The 22,377-nt window shown below is 34.4% G+C and overlaps 1 protein-coding gene across 1 annotated transcript; it reads right to left on the bottom strand.

The window, feature by feature from the left end:
• Positions 1-4,481: 4,481 nt before the first annotated feature.
• Positions 4,482-18,976, bottom strand: LOC115221707 (sodium/potassium-transporting ATPase subunit beta). The gene is made up of 2 exons (XM_029791911.2): positions 18,280-18,976; positions 4,482-6,596 (listed from the first exon to the last, which is right to left on the bottom strand). Exons 1-2 carry the CDS (start codon positions 18,697-18,699, stop codon positions 6,099-6,101), a joined length of 918 nt encoding a protein of 305 aa, XP_029647771.1. The 5' UTR covers positions 18,700-18,976; the 3' UTR covers positions 4,482-6,098.
• Between the last annotated feature and the right edge of the window lie 3,401 nt (positions 18,977-22,377).

Genomic DNA, 22,377 nt, shown 5'->3' with positions numbered 1-22,377 from the left:
TTATGAAGGAAGACTCTCAGCCTATTTTAAAATACATACCTTTAACTGAATTGACACACAGAAAAGATGGACATTTATATAGAAAAAAAACTTTGGTGTCAGAGCTTCAGTATTACAAGTTTTCTATCCAACTCAATGATCTAACATTCAGTAATTCACATATTCTCACAGCCTGTGTGATGCCATAACAGCGAAATCTTAAGTATATTGTTGATGAATTTTTGTTTGCTGATTATCTTAAAGTTGATGCAAAACAGGAGACAATTTTGTAATACTTAGAGGATTATTTGCAAAAATTTAATATTTCTCTTGAGAATAATAATGTAATGCCTTCAGACAGTGCACCAGTAATGGTTGGTTGTAACAGAGGATTTGCATCCTTGCTCAAGACAAAAAGGTTAATGATGTGTGTACTGACCACTGTACAAGACACAGAAATTATCTCATAGCTAAGAATGTGAGAGGAGAAATACCTGCTGTCTTAAATGCATTGGATCAGTGAAAAAAATAAAACCACACTCTCAGAAATCACAATTATTTACAATATTGAGGAAAAAAAAAAAAACCAAAACCTTCAATCAGCATCTTGTGCACACTGAAGTAAGGCAGGTTTGAAGAGATGATCCCTTGCAGAGAATTGTTAGCTTATATGACACCACTGTTGAGTTTCTTGTGGTGATGAATTAAAATTAGTGTTTAAAAAAATCATCTTTTCTATCTGGCAAATCTATATTCAAATTTAACAAAATATGGGAATACTTACAAGGCAAAGATGTTACAATTATTCAGGCTCAAATAACTCTAATGTGTTTCCAAGCTAAAATACTTATTTAAATATTTATTGACATGCAGAGAATAAAGTTATTTCCCAAATTTATAGCAGTTGGAAGATGAAAGAAAGGATAAAATTTCAAAAGTGACCATGAAAATTACAAGAAGATTTAAAATTACATTTTGAGGATTTGGAGAAACTGCACATCTAACTGGATTGCTCTGCCATTTGACATAGAAATAGAAAATGTAGGCATTGAGTCAAAGTTGCACTGAATGTGCACAAAGATATGCTTAAATCTTTATTTAAAACAAAAATCTGAGTGATTATTGGAACAATATAAATACCCAAATCTTAGTGCAGCATTTTATTGACATTTCCAAATTCATATATGGTTGAAGTAGGTTTGACTCATGCAAATTTACTCTTAATGAAAGAGAAACAGAATGAATCAGGAAGAATATAGTAATTTAAGGCTAAAAGTCATTAATTTCCTGTCAAATATTGATGCAATAACCAGTGTTCACCAAACACATATTTCACATTAAATATTTCAACTACATCAATATAAAATGACTGAATTTTTATTGTTTTTTATAAATTTTAAGTATTTTCATTAAATTTTTTAAAGTATTTATTAAAAAGCAGTAACAACACAAAAGAAAGAAGGAATTGTTTTTAAATCAAGAAATTCTTTACCCATTATACTTTTTAATTTCATTTTAGAAATTTACATGATGGGAGCTGATAAAGTTATCAATATCAATGATTCCATGAAGGGATCAATGATATAAGAAGTTTACCAACCCCTCACACACAATGGTTGCAACTAGATTTTGAATAATACCATTGCTCAATTATTTTTTCAAGCATGACTGGTATGGATGTGGTATTTTTCATTTCTGCTTGGGACTTACACTCTTTTGTACAGATGTGACAATACTGGATACCTCTTGCAGTAGATGTTACAATATTGTTTTGATGAACCTTCATATGTTTCAGTCCATCTCTTGACATCTTTTCCAAACGCTGTGCAAGTACAGATGCTGTATAATACATAGATAACAATTTCCTTGTGTCTGTGGCTTCTCTGATGACTTCCAAGGCCTCTCATACTTAGATACAGAATCCACACTTGCTGCATGTTAAACTGGATTGTATACCAACATACTCAACCAAATTCACATCAAGACCTTTGCTAACATCTCTCTTTTAGCAGTTCATGCTTGATAGGATTTTGTTCCTGTGGTGATGAGGTAATTCAGGAGGAAAGGGTCAGTGATGTCAATGGCCGAAGAGCCCTACCAGAAGGGGCAGAAGTAGGCATCTTTGGCCTCAGGCAGTGTGAGTGAAGGGATGCGTGTAGATGTGTGAGTAAGAAAATTTTCTGTGGGTTCTAACAATAGGTCAGATGGGTAGGGTGCATCTTGAATTTAACCCAGTTGGACAGTCAACACTAAGAGGTAGGTGAATCATACTTTGTTCCTCATTTTACAGTTCTTCGTATTACAATCCCATCTTCCATCATGCACTGCTTTCCTTCACAATGAAGAATTAAGAACAAGATTTTCACATCTATTTTCTAAGAATTTAATCACCAGTGTACTTTTGATTTAACACTTATAATTTAATTTCAATTTATGTGCTTGACTTTTACTCTGGGCTATCTCCTCATACAGAAATTGCTTAGGGATTCAATCATCTTTTATCCTGACCACACCACATGACCACTCCATCAAATAATCAGTGCAGAGATACTGGTAGACTGTTGGTGTTCAAGGACTTCAACATCACTTACATGCATTTGCCACTGGATACCCAGTATACAGTAGAGACATTGTTGGTGAAATTGCTCCAGCTTTTTCATATTCTCATTAAGTAACTCAGGTCTTACATGCATATAGCAACATAGACAAAACAAATAATGGCAGCCTTCAATTTTGTTTCAGTATATCGATCTGTATATAGGCACAAGTGTGGCTATGTGGTAAGAAGCTTGCTTTGCAACCACTTGGTCCTGGGTTCAATTTTACTGTGTGGCAACTTCAGCCTTGAGTGAATTTGGTAAATGGAAACTGAAAGAAGTTCACCATGTATATGAGTGTGTTTGTGTCTGTCCCCCACTACTGCTTGACAACAGTGTTGGTGTGTTTTCAAACTCCACCTGTCTAACAACCGTTGACATGTTTACAAAGTCAGAAAACAGCACAGCTCCCATGACTTTCGGAAACATTTTTTCACCCTAAGAGTTGCTGAAGCATGGAACAAACTGCCAGCATCAGTTGCTAGTTGTTGGAGCACTGCATCCTTCAAAACTTCCATGCTTTCTGAGATTCGTCAATACTACACCTGATTTTCTCCCCTCCATACACACACAAGCATGTATCTGACTCATACACTGTTCACTTTCCAGACATTTGTACATTACTGCATATACTCTATATGCACTTTCTGACAAGTTGTGGTGCACCTGAGCACTGTATACAATAATTTCATTATTATTATCATTATTATAAGTCCCCATAACTTGGAATTTCGGCAAAGAGGGCTGATAGAATAAGTACCAGGATTTTTAAAATGTACTGGAGTCAATTTATTCAACTAAAAACTCTTCAAGTTGATGTCCCAGCATGGCCACAGTCTAACGACTGAAATGAGAAAAAATATATACATATGTACTTGTAGTGTTAAATATCCTTTGAATGCTTTAGCACAACGTCACTGTCAAGATATGAACTGACATGTAACAAATTCAGCCATTTTTCTTTATAATGTTGATAATGAGAATGATCCAGTTGTTCTTCAGCTCCAAATCAGCTCTGTATGAGCAGGTCTATGAATGATATTCTACCCATAATTATATGATCATTTTATATATCAGAGAACACAGTGTTCTTTTTCAAATTGAGTTTGGTTTGGCTGCTATTTCTTACAAGTTTAGTAACCATGAGGGGTACCTCATTGATTTGTTGATGTCCAGGTAGATTGTTTTTATGTGAAACAACAAAGGAATAAAACAGTAACAAAAAACCCAAACAAATATATACACATACATATATATATCAGAAAATATGTTTCGTATTTATTTCAATACTTTTTGTTTTTTTACAAAGATTTACATTTCTCAGTTTAAACAGAATAAAAAAAATGTCATTACTTGAGAGCGATTTGTAAATATATTATCAGAATAAAAAATATATACTTATGTCTCTTTAAATTACATTCAATTTTTGAATGTTTGCATACATGAATGTATGCAAACATGCATATAACTTTATTTGCATTTAAAATATAACAAACTATTCTATGATTAAATAGATATAACTGAATATTCTATAACAGTTAAGTTGGTTTCTGAAACATAGGGACATTTGGAATTATTGTTTAATAATAACTAATTTATTGAGGAACATTTCTTGTATGTAGCCATGTGAAAATTCTAGATTTCTTAAAAACACGCACACACACACAAATTCACAAGTATACACAAACAAATGTATATATACTTTAACTCATTCACAATGTATATGTGTGCAGATGCATACATACACACGTATATATATTGTGTACGGGGAAAGCAGTAGAAATAAAGGCACAGTTAAAAAGAGTTTCAAAATTGAAACCTCATCGACTGGTTCTCCCCATGAATATTTTAATTTCAAAGAATTAGATAGTTTTTGATGTAATGAAATTTTTTTTTAGGCTTTTCACTTATAATTAAAATTTCTTGGTTCATTACATTAATTATGTTAGCACCGACTTTACTAAGCTAATGTACTTCCATTAATAATATAGCTTATTGCCAAATAAAACCAGTTACCCCACAGACATTTTCTTTAAGATCATCTTGCATTTTAAAAACTTTTAACATATCTTAAATAATAAAATCACTCACCACTTATAGCTTTAATTTGATAGAAAAATCTTGGCTATGAGTAAAACTGTACAGATCCAAGTATCTAGAACCATTCATATGCATATTATATATGTGTGGGGGTGTCATCTAAGAGTCTATCACCATATTTCATTCCATAACAGTTACCTCTGATGAGTGCAGGGTTACATAATCAGATTGCCTGAAGCTAACTTTCTTCTCACACCTCAATCCCTGGATTATATATATATATATATATATATACACACACACACACACACATGTAAACAGACATTTCATATAAACATAAAGGTTTATAAAACAAAAGCTGAAAATATCAAACGATTTTACTAATAATATCATCATCATCAAGAAATATATAAAAGTCAAAATAAGGAATGTGAAAGAAAAATCTGCTTTTAATACAAGATAATCTAAAACTGTTTATCCCATTTCCAACACTTCTGTGTGTTAGAGTGGGTTGAGGATAAAATTTCAAACTTGTAGCTAAAGTTATGAAACATATCAGTATGAGTTTGTAGCTACAATTGCAACAAGCATATATTACACTCTACACACTTCTACTATCACAGTATGTCAAAGCAATTTTGCTTTTGTATCAAATAAAATAGTGAATGTGTATGTGTGTGGATACTTTCTAAATTATACTTTCCATATAGTACCATACTGAAAGTGACACAAATCATTTGCCAAAGACAAGTATTTTAGGTTCATTATAAAAGAGCAAAATAAAATGAATAATGATGTTTAAATCAGGGAAAACTGAGGAAAACAAAAGAATGAAGGAAACACTATATAAAAAATATGGATACTGATAAAAATAGTTTGTTGAAATGTAATGAATTAAATGTTGAATGAAGGCAAATTACCGTAGTTTTTGATTTTGAAACTACAGATTTAATAAAAAAAAAGTATATGCTGGAAGAGTTGATATGGTACAAAACATTAAACTAAAGATGACAGTGTGTTCAAGCTTTGCTGCTAAGAGCAATGTATTTCAACAAAAGTAAAGGACATTTCTTTGGTTAATGTCAACTTGGTTGTCAAAAAAGAGACACACTGACTGAGTCACATACTTTCCACCAACAATTCAGCTATGTCTTTTTATGTTGTACCATCTGGTATACAAGGACATAAGGAAAAAGATGGATATCAAAATGGGTATAAATGTAATAATAATTCATACAATTGAATATAAAATGTATAAAAATTGAGAGAGGAAAAAACAGTTTCCTAAATCTGAAATTGAAAGGAAGTAAAAAAACTAGATCTGAACTTATATAAGTATACAAGTAATTATGACAAATTATAAATACACACACACATATATATATATATATATATAATATACATATATATATATATGAACCATAGTCTTGGGTGTTTTGTTGCTCAATATATCTTTGGGGTTCCTTACAACAGCACCTCCCCTTAATCAATAAGTAATTCAAAATGTATTGTTCCAAGTTTCTGTAACCTATTGTGTATAATGTTTTTGGCCCAAGCTTTACATTCAATCATAAGAAGGATTCCAGTTTTGGGATTCTCAAACTGTACAAAGACCAGAGGAGAACGGTACCCTTGTTGGTTAAGATATGGGTAGTACTTGAAATGAAAACCTTCATTAGGGTAGTATGAAATATCACCAAGATTCTCTCGGTCTGCTGGCAGCTCACCTTTGCAAGTCACCTTTATTGCATACTCTTTGTAACTGTCTTTGATTTCTTCAGGTACCTCAGACAAATTGTAAGGTACAGGTTCCCAGTCAAAAATCTTGTTTAATTTTAGAAGAACACACGGCATTCCATCATCATATCCATAGTTCTGCTGTTTAACACAATTTCCACCCAATGTCTTAATATCAAAACGACAAACTTTTTCTCTTTGCTCTCGTCGAACTATAGCTTCACAAACAGCAAAATTATCACCCTAGAAAAGAAACCAAAACAAAACCATAATTAAGAAATAAAAAAGTCAATAACAATCTAAAGATGTTATAGTTTATTTGGTTTATTTAAATTTTTAAACACTTATTTTCTTACTTAATTTCAATAAGTTTGATTCAATTTTATATGATTTCCAAAATTTTTTACATAATTGAAATCAAGGTGCTTTTAAATGAATATTTTTATTAAACATTTACACCTAAACTTTTATTAGTTTGCTTATTTTGAAAATATAATTTTTATTGATATTCAATACGAATTTGAGTTACCGTAAAACTGCATCACAAAACAATCAAAGTGAAAATTTCATTAATTAAACTTTTAAGGATTAACTTTTTTGGCACAATTGGTTTCAACAGTTTTTCTTTTGCAAATATCTAAAGGGTATCAAATTTTAAAGAGTTTGGGAAAGAGCTCTTTAAAATGTCAGAGGCAGTATGTAATTTAATTCATATATTTTTCTTCAGCTCTGTAGATAGAATATAATAAGGAATTGGAAGTGAAGTCCATAGTTTTTGTAGACTCTCATAGATTGGGGGATTTTGAATGGCTAATAATGTGACTAGAAACTAATGTAAAATGTTGATGTCAAGAATAGGAGTAAAAGGAAAGTTTCAGAATTATTCAATACTGGAATGGACAGGTGAAGTAATGTTTGAAATACTTGAGAGTGACAAGGCTGAATGGTAAGTTTGAAGGAACAGAGTTATTGAGAGGATGCTGGATCTACAGTTAGGGAATATTAATGAGTAGGAATTTTATTATGAAAAGAACACATTTCTTTCTTTTTTTTTTATGTTGACATGTATCTGAGTACTATCTAAACAGAAATTGATCTTAAGGCATATTTATACAGTGTTAGTAACACTCCCAAATCAAAGTTTGTTTCCTTTTTAATTGAAATTATGGTAATCTAAGGTACGTGTGGCTGCTGTAAAAATTAATGAGAGATTGCTGAGTATTACATAGGAAGGAAGTATGATGAGTTCTGCACATTTTTAGAGTACAATTGAATATGACTTAGATCTCTAGTTAGTGAGTATGCTTTGATATTGTTAACTCTGATTCAATTCTTAATTCTTCAAATTCAATGTTCATGGTCTTTATATTTGCAGCAGAGAATTGTACTTTATGTAAACAGGCTCACTGAAAATTAAACTTTTCAAAAAGATTAAAGTGTAGCTCCTGTCATGAGGTCAGAAATTAAGGGGAACTTCTATACTATTGTTGTTACTTAGCCCTGATTGAGCAGACATTTAAACAAATGTAATCCAGCCATGACTACCTCTATTTTGCCAGGCATGTCCCCCTCTATTTTAAAATGGTGTAATGTAATTTAAGAGGGAGATTTGGCTGCTATTTCTACCAAGTCGAATGACCATATAAAGGCTTCCTTGTTGGGTGTATGCGGTTACTTAAACACCCTCAAAGCCATATCACTATAAGAACAGAAAAACACAATGAATAACCTGGTCCTACAAGCAATACCTGATAAAAAAAAATTTTAATATGACGGTCATTGTTGAAACAGCTTTATTTGTAGATTTGCTTCCAACTAAACAACTTTGTGCAAGTATGGCATTATGGTTAAGAAATTCACTTTCTAACTAATCGGTTTTGGGTTTAGTTCCATTGCATAGTACTTACGGTCACTGTATTCTACTATAACCTTGAGTCAACCAAAGCCTTGTGGCTAAAATTTGGTAAACAGAGACTGTATTCAATCCCATTGGAGGAAACACCACCTCCGAACACTTGGATACCTTCAGCAGAATCAACTCAGTATTTAGGCCAGGTATCTAGTCTGAGGATGATTTATTCCTATCTGTAGTGGCAGTTCTAAAAAATGGTTTTGGGCACTACTCTTTCCCTTCTAAGAAATTTCTTATAAAATTCAATGAATCTTTTTTCTCAAAGTAGTCCCAAGTCCATATAAAAAGTACATGCCAAAAAGATAAAATAATGAACAAAAGAAGATTTCAGGACTGGAATGCTGACTGTAAAGATTTTTAAAATTTACAAAAAACTGTGTTTACATGAACAAATATTGCATTTGTGAGAGAATTCAATCATGACATTATAACCACAAACCAAACTAACCCTACCAATGCTATCATATTTATGGTGGCAGATCAGAAAGATTTCACACCTTATATACAAGCACAGTATTGAATCAATACTTGACAACTGGTTTTTATGTCTTCATAACTTAGCAGTTCAGCAAACAGGACCAATAGAATAAGCAGCAGGATTTATTCATTCAACTAAAATTCTCCAAGGTGGTGCCCCAGCGTGATTGCAGTCTAATGACATAGACAAATAGGAAATAAGGATATCTGAATTAAAACCCGTCATATTTGTTTTTTTTAGAACCCTTTTATTAAGTGATTTTCCAAACACCAGCTAAATAATGACAAAGTTATTTTCCAAAATCCCTTGAAATTTTTTATTAGTACTTATTTTATTGACTCCGAAAGGATGGAAGGCAAAGTCAACCTTAGCAGAATTTGAACTAAAAATGTAAGGTCAAATGAAATGCCCCTTAGCATTTTGTCTGGTATGCAAACAATTCTGCCAGATTGCTGCCTTCAAGAAGTTGTTGCAAAGTATAAAATAGAGCATATCTTATCTCAAAATACAAACAGAACATTAGTAAATCATTATAGATAATCAGAGCTGGCATTTAAAACACTAATTGAAGAAAATAGTAAATAAGCAGTAATAAGCTTTCATTATTGTTCAACCACAGGCCTAACCACACCCTGATGCAGCAGACATGTGAGTAACCCTTCTGATACCTACCCACCTAAAACTGATTTTGGATCTGATACAAACTCCCTGTTTTAAATTGATTTAAATTAAAAACGTATATCAAAATTTCAGATTGAAATTTAGTTCCTAACACCAGCTTAATAAGGACAAAAGTGTGTGACTAAATTCCTCATTATTTTCAAAATTAATTGAAACAAAGGAACTGTATTTCAACAGAAATATGGTAACAGAAGGGTGAAAAGCATTTCAGCCATGACCATCTGGCATAGTGTATCCAATACAGCATTATCCAATGCATCTTTCTTTTTTGAAAACAGGTGAGCAGGAGTTAAGGGAGATATGTCTGCTATTTCTAGCAGATCAAACGACTATGTAGAGGTTTCTCATCTGGCTTGAGCTGAAGTCAGTTGTTACTATTTAACCCCAGAAGCAGATCAAACTCAGGTGTAATTTGTTAACTTTTTATAGTAGTTTGAGCTACTGTAGAGGTTTTACTTGTGGAGGATAGTAAATACATTGAGTACTAGGAGACAACCACTCATATTTTAAAAACATATCGTAAGTCAAAATGAAACTTTATATATACAGTAATCCCTTGACTATCATAGGTATTACACTCCACCCCCAGCAATAGGTGAAAATCCACGGAGTAGAAACAGTACTGTATTGTATATTTTTTTTACTTTTGTAATTTGTATATATTATCATAAATGCAAAACAACACCATGGAGGAATCGACATAAGCTTAAATAATAAACTGTGATAAGTGAACCACTATATAGCATTACTGTATACATAAACAAAAATATGGAAAAGAAAATCAAATATGAAATAAATGAATGCACATAACCTGAAAGTATTGAATACCTGTTGGGATAATATTCAAATATTACCAAATCAGTAAGGACAGGTTATATATGGCACCAACATTAATTACAAGTGCCACTGAAAATGATCAAGTTGCATACTTTGGGATAGACAAACACAAACTGATAGGAACATTAAAGTAAACTATTCTGCCCTCATTAATTTACAAGGAACAATTTAAGATTTGATCACATTTATAAGGTGTTGTAGGGAATTAGTAATAATGGTACACCCCTCCCATGTGACAAGTGGAATGGGCCACTTTTGATGATGGTTGTTACTCTGACAGATATTGTTATATTTTGAAGTCATCAATAGAATGTTTCTATCTGGCATTGTACGACCCCCAGTCGTACAGAGTTATTATCCTCATAATGTGGATGGTTATAACATACACTCAGTATAATTACTATATTAGCACAGTTTACATGTACTCTTGTACTCTCTCAATACTGGTCAACGTCAACTTACTTATAGGGACTGGCCATTCCAATTGTCACGTGGGATGGGTGTACCATTATGACTAATTCCTTACAACACCTTATAATATATATTATTTCTCATTATTTTATGTCCATTTTTCTATGCATGCATGAATTTGATAAATTTTTTTCAGCACAGTCTCACCACTAATTGCAGTTATTTCCTTCACGAAGTTCAATAGCTTGATATGAGCCCTCACCACTTCTTCCTCAGTCTTTTTCTTCAGATTCCTTCCACTCACATCATGTGCTCCTACATCATTTAACTGCTATTCTTTATATGTATTACATGTACATTAGGGTGGAGCGTTTTTTCGTGATTTTTGATTTCACGATGGAAGTAGTGTGGAAAAGTTGTGAATGGACATCATAATAATTGGAGTAAAATCTTAGAACTTTGCGACAATATTTTCTGTCTCCACAAATGCATTGAAAAATAGAAAAAGTGGGGGGAAAAAAAATACCTCTACTTATTTATTAGTTATAAAATACAGTTTTCATTGCATCTTTGGATAGCTTTTAAATATCTGTGATGAAATTACTCTAAAATATGACTTCAACATGTTTTTTTTTCTGTGACTTCATCTTCTGCTTCTACAAACACCTAAAAATATTGTAAATATTGTAATTGACCTACTTTTATGTCTTCAAGCATTTGAGGGAGGACATTTGGCAAAAGCAACTGGATCCATGGAACGCAAAGAACTGGATTCTTCATGATGACAATACACCGTGTCACCAAGCTCTCCTCACTCATGAGTTTCTCACCAAAAACAACAGGTATTGCTTCTGCACCTACCCTATTTGCCAGATTTAGCACCTACAGATTTCCAAGGTCGTCATTTTAACACTGTTGTAAAGATCCAGAGCAAATCACAGAAGGTTCTCAACTTGCTTACGGAAAACAATTTCCATGCTGGATTCCAAAAGTGACAGGATTGCTGAGACCAGTGTATTGCTGTGCAAGGTGACTATTTCAAAGATGATGGCAAATAGGTTGTTTTTTTTTTTTTTATTAAACATAACTAGTCCTGCAGCCTATTGATACCACCTCATACTTGTCAGTTTAAATAATGTGAACTTTTATATTATTTATATCATAAAATTAATTGTGTTGGTGTTCACCTAGGATAAGTTAAACTGGTTCCAATTAGTGAATTTGAAACAATGCAAATGGAAACTGATCATGCTCAGTAATCACAGGTATCCAACACAGATCATCAACACATGATACCAAATAATATAAGAAATTTTAAAGGTGGCGAGCTGGCATAAACTTAGCATTATGTACCTGACAGTAGCATTATGTACCTGAAAAGAGAGCTTGCATTTGGCAGAACTCATAACATATAATAGCCTTCAACCTGCATACACTACATCATCATTTTTTATGCACTACATAATCACGACATTACATAGGAGATAAACTCTAAATAAGGATGGGGAAACATTAAGCCTTTGGAGGTGTTCATGGGAGAGACATCCGATAGAGGTCAGAGGGTAGAGACTTCTGGTACAAGTGGTGGAGTGGGGTGGGAAGAGCGGGCACACTGTGAAATAGCAAAACTCAGGCTGCTGGTGTGAGAGAATATTGATATTAATGAGATAGAATTAGGCATTTGAATTCTTAACAAGAGCTATAACCAAGAGTTTTCGGTCAGCCAAACTGTGACAAAATTAGATAAATGAATGAATAGATGACAATAATAATTATTATTTATGCTATATAATATTTTGTTATATTCATAGTATTTAATATAAATTATTGGATTGTCAATAGTATATCTCTATATTTAATTTATCTTTATAATTGAATTATACCAATATCTGTATGGTATATAACTGACATGCCAGTGAATTGGATGTTTAACATCCCCCCCTTGAAGGATTTCTTTTCCTCAGTTTGTTACTTTATATTATATATATATATATATATATATATATATATCCAGCCCATACCAGCATAGAAAATGGACATTAAACAATAATGATGATGATATATATATACACACACATACCAAAGGGGAATATTTCAGGACATTGGGGAGTCATTTAAGAAAGATCAAGTAATTTGTAACAGATCATGTAACTCTGTTGAAACTCCTTTAGTGTTGTTGCCAACATAGAAAGAATTTTGGTAAGTAATGAAGAAAGTGGTAGTGTGAAGAGGAGGTGGTGCAATAACATTAAGGACTAGTCAAGAGGTAAAGAAAAGGCAAGGAAGAACCAGGTAAAAGAGAGATCAGATATGGATTTTGGCAGTGATAGTTTTATGATTGACTAGCAGTATCAACCGGCGTTGCTCGGGTTTGTAAGGGAAATAACTATAAAGCATTTTTAGAGAGTTATAGCCAAAAAATAGCAAAAAATGCATTAAAAATGGAAAAAAAATTATGGTAAATTTTTTTTTAAATCGTTGACTCATCATAGACAATTTTAGAGAGTTACTTCCCTTATATTTAAAAAATATGCATTAAAATGGAAAAAAATGATACCATTGCTGTAAGACTGTGGATGATGTTTGGCCACATGCTATGCATATCCACAAAGAAATTCCTAAGTGGAAACCAGTGATGGGTAGAACGTAGACGAGGTATAACTGTCAAAATCTGGTTGAAGACTGTGGAGAAAGATCTGGCAGATAAGAGTCTGGCCAGGGGCAGATAGCCGACAAGGCTTTCAACAAGTGGAAATCTTTCATTGACATATGTATGTACATCCAGTGCTATTATAAGAAACTGTTCAATGAGAAGAAAGCACAAGAGAGCATAAATCTACCCAATATACCCAATAGAAGAACCAGCCAACGAAGTTGATAGCAGTATGGAAAATAGAGCAATTAATTTTATGAAGGTAGCTGAACTTCAGATATCGTCTTTGATAAGCTGAAAATATTTAACAAAGTGGTTCTTGCATTAGTTATGTGCTTAGTCAATCAGGTTGAACTGGAAGGTGTATACCCAGTGACTAGAGAAGCAGCAGCATCAACTGGTATTTGAGCAAAGGAAATGCATTAAAGAAAGGCAACTACAGAAGCATCATATAAAAGTTACTGAAACAGTTGCTACAGATACCCTCTTTGCAAGACAACTGAAAGAAGTATTGAGCTAGGAAGAAACCCCTATACTTAGAATTACAAGTAGATAAATGGTTTGTGTGAGCTGCACAAGCCATGAATACAAATGTGGTTAGCAATGAATTCAATGATGAGTTTAGTACGCATGTAGAGGTTCACCAGGACTCAGTCTTTAGCCATCTTCAGGCCATGATAGAGCTTTTTTAAACCAGGTTGCCTGTGGGAACTCTTGTAAGCTGATAATCTACTTCTTATAACTGAATCTGTTGAAGATCTAATTTCAGACATGGAAGCAAAATCTAGAATGAAGAGACTTCAAAATAAACTTGTATAAGGCTAACATTTTAGTTACTGGGATATCATAAGGGAAAAAATGCTGTGCTTGATATGTAGAAAAGGAAGCAGAATTTTCATATGGTGCACCCAGTTTAAACTATAGCTACACAAGACATAAAGAGTGATTATAGGCAGGCTAATTGGGAAGATAGACTTCATACGTGGTAGATGTACAGGTGCATCTAACAACTTAAAACAAATTCTTTCAAATGCTTGAACAGCACCCAAGAAGCAATTAGCTATGGAGATGGATGTCCTGAAAGCATAGCAGCCAGAATAAAAACTGATTAGTAAAAGTTCAAAGAGCTATTATCTCTGCTAGTAATAAAAGGTTTCAGCATGATAGTAGCTCTTTAGATTGTAAACAGAATGCAATGTTGCATAAGAGCAAGACTTGAATGAAGAGGATTTGTAAGATTAAAAAGAAAAGAAGCAAGCATGATCTGCTGGAGAACAAGTGTATAGAGAGAAAAAACTAAATATAAGAGGTATCAGATGTAGTGCACAAGAGAGAAGACTGTACTTATATGTGCATGTGATGTATATGGAGGATAAACATCAGTATAAAGCAGTACAGGACACTCAAAATAGATGGAAGCTGTGGAAGAAGTAGACCTAGTAAGATACAGGACAAAGGGGTGAAGGCTGACCTCAGGATCATCTTCCACCCAGTTAACCTTTTACAGTAAAGTAATTGTATTTCATGTATTTGCTGTTGTTTTAACTACCTTCTTTCAGCATTTGATGCACTTTGTTAATTTATAATTATGTTTTGTTTACATTATCAATGTAATCACAAAATATTTGGTGGATCCAATTTAAATGAGACTGTCACACTGGATTTTACTTTCATTTCTTAAGTTTCTTTTTACAGGAAAACATTTTGGGTTCCTGGAAATGAAGAAGCACCCAACATTCTCTCACATTAATGTTGGCTTTTGACAGGATTCCATTTGGATAGAACTTGCTTAGTTTGTTGTTTGCTTCCTGTTAATAATCTTTCATATACTAGTGATAGATTTCCAAGGTATCATATTCAATGAACTTGTTACTGAGTAACACTGGACAACCCTGTTTATTTAAGTGCAGCCATGTGAGAGTAGGGGAGGGAAGAGCTCATCAAATTTCTATGACCAGTCTACAGGAGTACAAACCTTCTAGAAACAGCACCCAAATTTCCTTAGTTCACATACCACTAATTTCGTAAAAAAGTGGGGGCACACATGGTGTTATATAGTATGCCATGGCATACCTATACAATTGGTGTTTAACAATTAATATTATTTTCTCTATTGGATTTCAAGTCAATTTTTTTCCCACACTAATGTCTAATTTGATAATTTTCAAAAAGTGATGTCTAAACTGGGGCAAAATGAGTAATGACTAATTTCAATAATTCCTTTGCTTTAACTGCATGGGACATCAGACGAGAGCCACTCCAGCAGATAAGGAAGAAGCTACAAAGAATATTTTATGTTGAGATTTTAGATTTGGTCAAGTTTTGTTAATTTCATATGTGCCATTTTTCCATAATACTCTTTCAGAAATTTGACCAGATATTTAAAATAGTTGTTGCATTTCTGACCTTTCTGATGTCTAAGGATGGACATTGATGTGTATGAGTCTTTTTCCAAATGCAATTCTGGAGAATTGAAGAGACAAATTTGCTTTATCTTGTCATTCATTTTTTTCCCCCAGCTAAATGTCTTTTATATGCTCAAAGAGGACAGAGATAATTTTCTGAAATCAGATTCAGATTACATTTATAGTATTTTTGATGCATTTAGAAAAGGTCATTTGCCTAGCTGATACAATTTTTGTAAGATAGTGAACATTTGTAAAAAATATTTATTTTTGAAGTCAAAAATGCAGTAAAGCTTATTCATTGTGCCTCCCACCCCATCCACTCATATTTTTTGCAATGAATAACACCCAATATTTCAAAAAGTCAGACTTCTGCTTTATGTACAATACTGCACATTTGTAACTAAGAAACAGTAAGTTATATAGATATTTATTTTATCAACATCAAGAAAGGAAGGAAGGTAAATCAACCTTGATAAAATTCGAACTCAGAATGAATAACTAATATACAAGACATTTGACATTCTGCCGTTCTTATATCTTTCCATAATGGTTTTTCTCAAAACAGGCTATGAACATATCCTTTCTTTTATGGACATCTCTTATTCCCAACAATAATTTACCTTTAACCCTTAAAGCAGCCTTTGAGTTAACGTACATCATTACTAGTTTTGTTAGACCCCCCCCCCTCCCGTTACTCAGCCCTTTTTCTTGCTGCATGACTAAGAGACCTGCTTACACATATGAGACAAAAGGAAGAGCCTCTGCATTTGGGTTTTTTAATCATATTTTACCTAAGGATCCCTTTGATTCCAATCTATCTTGGATGGACTCTCACAGTTATGCCATGTTTAAAAAATCCTATTATATTTCTTTAATTACATATTACTAGGAATTATATAAGAAAATTCTTAAAATATTTTGAGTATTGTATAAGTAATTCATTGTACATAAATTTTAACAATAAAACCTTATAGACATATGGGCCCTGGTTGAGAACCACTGTTCTACATTGTTGCTAGACTTGCTGGACATGGTTCATAGGTCAGCTGGATCAGGGTCGACTTGAGGTTGAATAACCACAGCACATGAGCACTTATGGGAACTTATTCACATGAATAAGAGAAAATACTATTCTGGATAATTACCTCTATCATTGCAGTCACTCTTGAAAGGATTCCTTTCTCATTTAGCTCATTTAGTCAAATTCACCAGGGAGTAAGGAACCTCAATATAAAACCACGAGCTTCACAGTGTACAAGAATGTCTACTAAAGAGGACAAGAAAAGAGAAGCACAAAAGAATGGCGATGGCATTTGTAGAGCAGGGTAGAGAGTGGGCGCAGTAGAGGAGAATAACTATTTAAAATGAATGATACCCTGTATATATCACCCTCCAATCTCCCTGGTCTGTAAATTCAAAAGAGTATTATCTTTACAACATATTCGGCAGAAACAAAGATATATGGGGTAAAAAAAAAATGACTATTACTATAACAAATACATTGTGTTTAAAGCACACATGCAAAAGAATAATATAAATAATACAAATTTGCAATGATGTCTTGGGCAAGTCATTACACCAATAATAACAACACGCATAGATTCTCAAGACAACAAAGTTTGTTTCACCACACGAATTCACAACAAGAATCTTGCGTACCAAATACAAAAACGATGTGCAATGATTATAGTGGTAACGGGATTTTTAAAAATAGATCTTCAGCTTAACGGAAAACAGTTTAGCAATCAAACTTGCAGAAGATTTGCGCAATGGAAACTTGTACCACACTGTCAACAATTAAAATGTATAACCTTTTCTTAAGAAATATTATATATATAGTCGTATATAATCACTGAGGGAATATTAAACGAGGTTTCGAACAACAAATTAAGAGCACTGACAACTGGAACATCAATTTCCACTTAGTTTACTGGAACCAAAACGGAAGCAAAGGAGCAAGTTAAAATTTAACTATATAATTTAATATATTACCCCCAAAATAGTAAACAGTAATAGAATGCATTTTACAATGGTATTTTAAAACCACAGCTACAAATTTTATATATATATAACAGTTATTAGTTAGGGATTATCTATCCGGACAAAATACGTTATAAACTCTGTTAGAACACCAAGCTAACAAGATAGTTTAGATTATTAGTAAAGAACTCCGTGTATTCTTGTGGCAGGGTCCGAGGTTATAGTTCATCACCATTCTATATTGTAATTCCTTAGTTGTGTTCCAGTTATACTAGTTTTTATACAGATTGATTATAAGACAAGGAAAATATTTAATGACCATTATTTATGCCTTGTCATATATATGTAGTACATATTAATACAAAAGAATGTTTGGTATGAATTTTTAGAGGAAAGGAAGTTAAAGCTTTACGAGTAAAGTAGGGTAAGAAGGGATATCAAAATAAACAGGTGAGAAACAGTTTTAAATTGCATTGAGGAAATGTGAGGAGTTCCGAAATCTAAAGTGGGAACTTATGAGAAATATTTATGGAAATGTTAGAAATATAATGATTAAATATACTTACAATCTGATTTTTATTTTCATAAAATCGAATATAGGCCTCGAGATGATCAATGTATTTACGAGTTGTTGGACCGTCTCCCTTCACATATCTGATCAAAGTTGAATCGTAGTCAGGGTTTGGTCGAAAAGACAAACCAGGATTGCCCCGAAAAATGCTTTCTGGCCCTCTCATACTGGGATAATTCCAATCTAAGATATTGTAAACAGCGGCCAATAGCCCTGCTGTGAAACAAAAGAGAGCTGAATAAAATATGAAATAAAAGCCGATGAGCTTACACCATCTGGCAGGAGTTTTGTAGAAAAATGTGCCTTCTCTTGAGTTGTGCAAGAAATTTGATAGAGATACAGAGCGATCGTGGAAAGTCGTTCGGCTAGGAACAGTGGTAACTGTGTCTACGTCTGAACTTGTACGTGACGCCATTTTGTCAAGGTAATTTCAGGTGCGTCAATGGCGCTGTTTTACCTGACAGGTGTCTTCCGGATTACAGGTGTACTTATTTCCTTAATCACTTATTCTGACCAGCAAAACAGAACATAACGCGCACTTAAAAAGAACGCAGGTGATTGAAGTTGTTAACAAAAATTAAAACTTAGTTCACTTTACAAAGTTGATCGACTACACGTGAAACTGTTTGAATATCCTCCCTTCTAATGACTTTTTATATTCCGTTTGTTCACCACCCTTCTCTCTCTCTCTCTCTCTCTCTCTCTTTCTCCTTCTCCTCTCTCTCTCCCTCTCTTTCTCCTTCTCTCTCTCCCTCTCTCTCTCGTTAGTTCTTTACCCTCTCTCTCACGTCTGTTCGTTAGCCCCCCTCTCTCTCTCTCTTTCTCTCTCGTCTCATACCCACCTATTAGTTATAAATGTTTAAGCATTTCGTTCGCACAAATACCAATGGACGAATTACTTTAAGATTAATCACTCCTGGTGACCTACAAAAATATATTTATGGCGATTGCTGTGATTACATTAAAGTATTGCTTCTTAGTGTGGTTTGTGGAAATTACTCCAATTATTACAGAAAATATGACAAAAAGGTATTTATTTATAAAGTACACGAATGTTACTCGAGAAGATAATCTCAGCTCCTTCCCCCAGGCAACTTAATGTTTCTGTATAGAAATAAATAAATAAATAAAACTATTGCTAATATATCAGGTCTGGCTTGAGTAGACCATGCTATGCTGATGAAGTCCACTGAGATGGAAACATTTAAAGTTGTTCCTTTGTCTAAAAAGATCAGATTTCATCTTAAACATGTTGATTAATTTTATTTAAATAACTAGCAGAATTGCCCGGCGATGCTCGGGGCTGAATTGCTTGAAAGTACTGTTAATGATTGCACTGAATTATGATGATTATTCAGGCAAATATTGATATAAGTTTACGGTGGGAGATAAGGACTTAACGATCAAACGTGTGCCATTGCATTGTTTTGGGGGAACCAAATTTCTAATGAGCATTATAGGGGCACCAACTTTAAGTTTGAGAATGTGTGGTGGTAGTCCGGGCGGCTCAAAGGAATTGAGTACCTCTATTGGATAGTTGATGACGTCCTCTGGGTCAGGAGTTGTATCGATAGACTTATACACATAGACATCCCCAGGAATGAGTTTTAGCATTTCATCATTAATATGGTGAACAGTTTTATTCCTCGGGGCCAGAATAGCCCTTTGGCCAATCCAATCCATATTCTGATAATTAGCTTGTAGATCTGGGAACACTGCATCTCTGAGATCAGAAGGCGTTTTAACAATGGTACAAATGGAATCGATGGCAATATACCATTTTCATCCCCTGGTATTTTGCCTTCGCCAAGTGCAAGGAGGGTGTGAGAAAATGCTGCTGATGTGATATTACGTCGCATATGAGCACGCATATTGGTGTGAAGTTTGAGAGTCTTCACCAGTGGCCACAATGTGGATGATTTAAGACACGCACTTACTGCATCAGTTCTAGTCCCTTTGGGAATAACGGGAAGTGTTTGTCGGAAGTCCCCTGAAAGAAGAAGTGTTATGCCTCCCATGGGAGCTGAAGAGTGTTTGATGTCTCTGAGAGATCTATCAAGTGCCTCAAGAGCACCTCTGTGGGCCATCGTGCATTCATCCCAAACGATAAGCTTGCATCGTCTGAAGACTTCTGCCTGATCGGAGCTGTTACTGATGTTGCAAGTTGGTGTCTCAGTCTTCGCTAAGTCAAGCGGAAGCTTGAAAGTGGAGTGAGCTGTCCTGCCGCCTGGCAACAAAGTAGCCGCAATTCCAGATGATGCCACAGCTAGGGCAATGCCTTGTGTTCACCTAATCTCAGCCAATATTAATTTGTTGAAGAAAAGTTTTCCCAGTGCCCCAGGAGCGTCCAGGAAAAATATCCCTACAGCTTTGGCCCGGACTGAATTAACAACGGAGTTGTAAGCGAACTTCTGTTCTGGAAGGAGCTTTGCTCATTGTCGGCTATGTACTCGGCAAGCTCGTCAACATTAAAACATGTCTCACGCAGCAAATGTGAAGACACTGTTTGTGCCTTCCCGGTTTGTTGAAGGTAGGCCATAGACCGGCAAGGCACTACCGCCCTATCAAGTACGTATCTTCGAACGTAGTTTGTTACCACACAACCACACTGCCCCTATGTATGTGTGTGTGTGTGGTGGTGTGTGTGTGTGTGTGGGTACGTGTGGTTGATGGGTAAATATATTATGCATGTATATATGTGTATATATATATGTGTACATATTACATGTACATCTATATATGTATATACATCTACACATAAAATACAAAATAGAAAGTTATATCTTGATATCGCTAGTGATAACAATACTCAAAATATATAACAGACTGGAATTGTAGGCCCGTCTCTTGCAATTTCGATTAATTGGATCTTGTCCTTCCTCTTGTATAGAAGTGTACGGCTGCAGCGAAATTCATTTTTGGACTTTCTTCTATCGAAGGCATTTTAACAAAAATGCTTCCGTAAAGACGGTGAAAATATTGTTGTGGTTCGGCTAGTACAGTATTTCTTGACCTACTTTGTTGAGAGTGTAGACGGAAAGTCTGGAATAAAAAGCTACAGCCCTTTGTTTACTGGAAGAGTAATGGATTTTGGAGGGACCTTTGGCCTTGTGCCGGTCGATTAGGGGTCAGAGAGATGTGAGGGCCGAGGAAGATAGAGTACGGAAGAATCTAGTGACAGTGAAGAAGAGGAAGAAGAAAGTAGCGAGAAAGACAGAGAAAGGGATCTGAGAGCTGTCATGAGAGAATGACAGTGACAGCGTCGATATAGATAGGCAGATAGGGCTGAGAGCAGATAGAGAGGATATTAGTGTGCAGAGACAGATTGAGGGTAGTGATAGAGACAGTCGGTATTCGGTCGTCAAAGCGAGTAGTCGGTTTTTAGGAGTCGAGGCGAGCGGTTGGAATTTAAGCAGTCGGCGGTCTTGGAGTATTGGGACAGAGAGAGATATATACAGAGGAATAGGCGGCGATGGAGATGAGGTACAATATGAGGCGTTGGCTAATGTAAGGTACGTGAATTGTGTATTGATATGTGAAGAAAAAGAAGGACAAGGAATCGATGTATTGAACAGTGAAAAGAAATGAGACAGTGAAAAGAACTATGTGAAATGTGTAAGGACATTGTGTACAGTGTTGTGATTTGAACATTGTATAATGAACATTGAACTGTTAGGCCTTTAATGTCCTTCGAACTGTATATGCCTTTAATGTGTTTTGAAATAGAACTGTGTCTTGAAATGCTGATGTATTGAACTTGATGTGTGGTTACCGGATGGTTATATTGTATCTGCATGTTTAAATGCTTTGATCTGTGGTATACCTGCATGATGTATTGAGTTGTTACGTGCATGCCCTCTTTTAAATGTACCTGATATGTATTTGATGTTGTAACAATTGATTGTCATATAAACTAGTTGTTAAATGTAAGCCAGTTGTGCCTTGCCTCTTTGTGTCTCTCTCGGTTGCCCCTGTATCTCTTCGTGCTGCTGCTGTTGTTGTTGTTGTATCTCTGCTCTCTCTCCTCTCCGAGTTTCCGTGGCGAAAACATTCGCTGCATCGAACGGGCCTGGGTGTGAGGGATTCCGTAACA

This window comes from Octopus sinensis, linkage group LG18, assembly GCF_006345805.1.
Source record: "Octopus sinensis linkage group LG18, ASM634580v1, whole genome shotgun sequence".
NCBI classification, from domain to species: domain Eukaryota; kingdom Metazoa; phylum Mollusca; class Cephalopoda; order Octopoda; family Octopodidae; genus Octopus; species Octopus sinensis.
Note: the sequence above shows the minus strand (reverse complement) of the source record. Positions and strands in the feature narration are given on the sequence as shown.